A 5,313-nucleotide genomic window follows, 5' to 3' on the forward strand; every position below is an offset into this window, starting at 1 on the left:
CCCAAGAAGAATGAAAAAGAATTCTGTTGGGAAAGCATCATTATTCCCAGGAGTTGAGCCAAATCCAATTGCTTTCTCTATTGTCCAAGGGCTAAATTAACATCTCCCTAGAACAGTGGTTCTCAACATGTGGGTTGCGACCCCTTTGGGGGTTGAACAACCCTTTCACAGGGGTTGCCCGATTCATAACAATAGCAAACTGAGTTATGAAGTAGCAATGAAAATAATTTTGTGGTTGGGAGTCACCACATGAGGTACTGTATTAAAGCTTACGCAGCATTACCACTACACTAGAAGGTAATAGGCATAAACCTAGGTGGTAGTTACATAATCTTTTGTCATTTAAGACTTGTGTGAAGGGGTGGAGCTTAGCCTATCAATCAGGTCACAGCTTGATGACCTCATTCAGAGGCAGGAAGGAAATAAATAACTACCTGAAGGCGAGATACACGCTCACTCCCTGCAAGACATGCTTGCAGACAAGATACTTGGAGGCCAAGTACAAAAGAGGCCAGGAGCTCAAGGAGCCACGTGGATACCCCTGCCAACACTGAGATGCTTCCATTGCCACTGGCCTGTGATCTTCCTGCATTTAGCGTCATTCCATGTGTTTCATAAGTCTGAAGAGGAATTTATAGATTGGTATTGACTATATGGGCTAATATAGGACTTATGAACTTGATCTGGACGGGGCTGGGATGTTTTCTCAATATTCAATTGCTCTTGTATATAAAGCTCTTTTGTAAAGACACATGAATATCTATGAAATTTGTTTCTCCAGTCCACCCAGACTAACACAACCTATTAATATAATATTTGCTATTAATATAATATTTGCTTACAACTATTTTAGTACAAATATAATTAATAGCATTCTTATGCATTCATTCACAAAAGCTGAAAAATAAGCAAATAATGAATTTTTTAAATAATCTTCTCAAATATATACTAGTTCCCTTTCATGCTAGTGAATTGGTAGAATGGCAGAAAAGGAGGATACCAGGTACACTGTAAGAATTTGTTTTCTTCCTCTTTCCTTCCTTTCCCTTTTCTTCTACTCAACTTATCCCCCAGCTCAAAATGTGTGCACTGAATCAAGACAATAGAGGAAAACACACAGGATACTCTGCTCTTCTCTTGCATTTTCAGTTCTCCACAAGAGGAACTTCCATTTGGGATCAGGCACAATGGAGACGTTGGAGAGGAGCTTTATGCCAGTCTTTTAATTATGAGCCCCAGACTATGTCTTCCAATTCACGCTCAAAGTGACAGCCCTAAAGGACAACAGGCAAGCATATGAACACCCAAGATCTTCAAAACCAAATGTGAAATTTATTTAAATAATGCAAATTATTACACTATATCTCTCACATTTGTAATTAGTGTACTAGAAATGTTCTCAAATTAGAGAAGGCAAAAACAATAGATGAAACAAACACACAACTTTGTCTTTAATAATCAATGAGACACAATTTTTAAAAAAAACATTTTATAAAAAGAATAGGTTATTCCATTAGGAAATATCTCATTCTACAATGTTTTTTAACAAGTTTTCCATCAACTTCATCAGGCTGGTTTTCCTCACTTCTATTTGGGTGAAAAATTCCATAATAAACAATAAGAAAAATAATTCCAAGGAGAAGAGTAAGAGCAGTCGTGATAGTGACAATTATTAATTCATCTGAATTAAAAATAGAAGATGGGCAGAGCCAGAACATAATAAATATCCACAATGTGGCCAGTACTCTTAGGATATAATAACAAGACATTGGGCATTTGGTATTCTGTCCCATAATATTAAAAAATGTAAAGACCAGAATGAATCCAACAACAATCCTGTATAAGTATTCCATACCTCCGGAAGAACAAAACTTAGTCTGCTTTTTAAATGCCCATGCTATACCTAAAATCCAAAGACAAGACAAAAGAAGAAAAGCAATCTTAACATTTAGGAGTAGTAAAAGAACAACACTCAGCATCCAAGATGATAATGTAAACAACTTATAAAAGAGATATGTGAGTCTGGGATAGAATCCTTCAATAAGCTTTGTATCAGGCAAGGATTTTCTTAAAGCTATTTGATATTCAACAGTCGAGACAGTAATAGATAAGATAGAGGCCCCAATGGCTGCACCTAGAAAACAAAATATAAACAATGTGTCATTATAGGAATAATAGTAATGTTACATGTACTGCATGCTCTACATGGCATTGTCTATAAACCTACAACCGCAAGCACACATAAAACACTTTATAGACTCATCAAACTTAACTCTTTGAGGCAGATATTAATAGTCCCATAATACTTATGAGGTAACTGAGACTTGAAAAAGATATATTACTTGACCCCAAGTCTCACAGCTAGCAGTATACTAGGATTCGAACCTAAATCAACCTGATTCCAAAGTTGAGGTATTTGACCACTATATTAAACTGCTCTACAATGATTTTGAATAAGTTCATTGGACAAATACTCATTGGATAACTGATATAATGGAAACCAATTTACTGCGGTAAGTATGCGACTATATCCTTAGTCCTAGCATTTCCTATATTTTTTACTTTGGCTTGTAACCTACACCTGATTCACTAAGAGACAACATCACAAAATATAAAGGAGAGGTGTTAAACAGAACATTTAACCTAAATATGAGGTATCCGCAAACTCATTTTCCCACATCTTGAAGATGAGAAATGAGTTCTCAAAAGTATAGACGTCTATAACATTGGCATATTTAACCCATTTTTCCTCATTACTGAGTTCATTATGCTTGGAAAGGTAAGTCATTATCCCCACTCTCAAACAAGAGACTTAAAAATAAAATAAAATGAAAGATAATAGAAAATTGGGGAAAAAACAAAACAAAAATATTTAAAGAGAATACAAAGTGCTTGTGATTTTCAATAAGCCTAATTGGAAGTCTGTAGAATATGATGGAAGGTAGCTTGAAGATAAATGTATCTATTGATGAAGATTATTAAGACTTATAAACACTGCTGGTCCATTCCCCAGATTCTGTGTATACCGCCTCAGGTCTCTCAGCTAGTTGGGTCTATTTTCCTGTCTTTCTGCTTTCAAAAATGCTTAATTAAAATATTTCCCCCTAAACTGTCCTGTAATGTCTTTTAATAATTGGTTTTAATTTTTACCAAGCTGGAATCCTGGTGGAATAGTGGTTACACATTGGACTGCATGGTTAGCAGTTTAAAACCACCAGGAGTTCTGCAAGAGACTGACCAGGTTTTCAACTCTCATAAACAGGGACAGTCTCTGAAACCCACAGGGTGGTCACTATGAGTCAACATTGACTTGATGTCAATGAGGTTCTTGGCTGTTTTGGGTTTTTTGGAGGAAAAATACAAGAGTAGGTTTTTGGGTTTTATTTTAATCCAAAAGTACTATGGAGCTTCTAAGAAAAAACAACAAACCTCTCTTTCCTCTCTGTCACACTCAGGGGTGAATTACCCAAGAAGCAAGGTAAGCGTGGGTTTGTAGTGAACAGTACAGATTAATAAGCAAGCACAAATAAGCCCATGCCTACCTTGCATTGGGTAGTCTAACAGTGATCACACACTCCAGTAGAAATCACTTTCAATTCTTCTGAGGTCTTTTCTAAAATTTACTACAATATTTCTAGAATATATTCTCTGCTACTTTTTAATTTACCTGATTCACAGTGTCTATTAATTTCCTAATATGGAAGAGGAAAATTTGGCATGCACACAGACACACAAATATCTACTTCTGTTTCACTCCGCTATCATTTGCCCAAAAGAGAAATACCACAATTTTTGGTAAAACTCAATATTATTTTGAGGTGAGTATAGTTTTTGATGCTTTCTATTTTGTTTTGTTTTAAACTGCTCATCCACGTACTACAGTCTGATTATATTTCCTTTCTTATAAAGTCTAGAGTCCAGAATTACTGTATTTCTTTACTTTCTCAGTTTTTCATAAGCCTTTTACTATTTCTTGATATCCTTGGGTGATGCAAATGTTGAAGTGCTCATGTGCTAATGAAAAGACTGGCAGTTCAAGTCTCTCCAGAGAGGCCTTGGAATAAAGGACTGGCAATCTACATCTGGAAAAATTAAGGCATTGAATACTTTTCTACTCTAACATATGGGGTTATCATATATCAGAATTGACTGATGGCAACTGTTTGGCTCTTTTATTTGTTTGGGGTTTTTTGCTTTATCTTTGGCTTTTTCTTAACAAGTCTTCAAATAACTAAAACTAATATGGAAGTCATTATAACTTCTTGTAGGAGAAAACCATGTTGCCCCTGGCTCCCTGTCATCCTAGAACTTCCTTTCACTTCTCTTTATGTTGCTTTTATGTTTTCTGATCCAATTTTCTTTCTTGTTCTCTTCTGCTTTAAGTATTACTGAAAAAAGTTGCACAGAATCTAATTTTATTAGACCACATATGTCTCAAAATGTCTTTATTCTATATTTATAATTGATGTACAGTTTTGCTAGAAATAAAACTCAGTTTTTGAATGTTGAAATTTGAAATCATTGTTTTATTATATTCTAATTTTGGGTGCTATGATTAAGAATTCCAATGTCATTCTTTCTTTCCTTTGTAAGCAACCTTTGTTGCTCTCTTGCATCTCCTAGAATTTATCTTCATTTTTTATTTTCTGCAATGTTCTAAAGATGTCGCTTGAAGCTAGCCATTTTTATTCACCATTTTAATCCATAATCAATCTACATCCTTCAGTGATACTACTCGGTTTTCATTCTTTGGTAGGTTCCCTCAAAATTACAACATGCTGGTGTGCTTCTTCCTTGTGGGTTTTGTTGTTTCTTAGCTAGATGGCTGCCTGTTTTTCTTCAAGCCTTTAAGACCCCAGATGTTGTATCATTTGATAGCTGGGCACCATCTGCTTTCTTCACCACTTTTGCTAATGTACCCTCTTTGTCCTCAGCGATCGAGTAGGGCCAGGCTGGTGTGCTTCTTCGGTGTGGGTTTTGTTGTCTCTCAGCTAGATGGCTGCTTGTTTATCTTCAGGTCTTTAAGGCTTCAGGTGCTATATCTTTTGGTAGCTGGGAACCATCAGCTTTCTTCACCACACTTGCTTGTGCACCCATTGTCTTCAGTGACTTCAGGTGCTACATCTTTTGGTAGCCATCCGCTTTCTTCACCACATTTTCTTGTGCACCGACACGAATGCTGAAGACAAAGCAGGTACATAAGGAAATGTGGTGAAGAAAGCTGATGGTGCCAAGCTGTCAAATTACACAGAATCTGGGGTCCCGCATGCTGGAAGATAAACAAGGGGCCATCTAACTGAGAAACAACAAAGC

At 36.2% G+C, this 5,313-nt stretch overlaps 1 protein-coding gene across 1 annotated transcript in view; it reads right to left on the minus strand.

Annotated features, from left to right (window-relative positions):
• Positions 1-1,312: 1,312 nt before the first annotated feature.
• Positions 1,313-5,313, minus strand: part of XKR9 (XK related 9) — a 16,227-nt gene continuing 12,226 nt past the window's right edge. Inside the window, exon 3 of the mRNA XM_004697522.2 lies at positions 1,313-2,134. Coding sequence (XP_004697579.1) covers positions 1,506-2,134 — 629 coding nt within the window. The 3' untranslated portion in view covers positions 1,313-1,505. The remainder of the gene's footprint in view (positions 2,135-5,313) is intronic.

The sequence above is a fragment of the Echinops telfairi genome, unplaced genomic scaffold (assembly GCF_000313985.2).
Source record: "Echinops telfairi isolate 266 unplaced genomic scaffold, ASM31398v2 ScPeMD7_1;HRSCAF=3_0, whole genome shotgun sequence".
Taxonomy (NCBI): domain Eukaryota; kingdom Metazoa; phylum Chordata; class Mammalia; order Afrosoricida; family Tenrecidae; genus Echinops; species Echinops telfairi.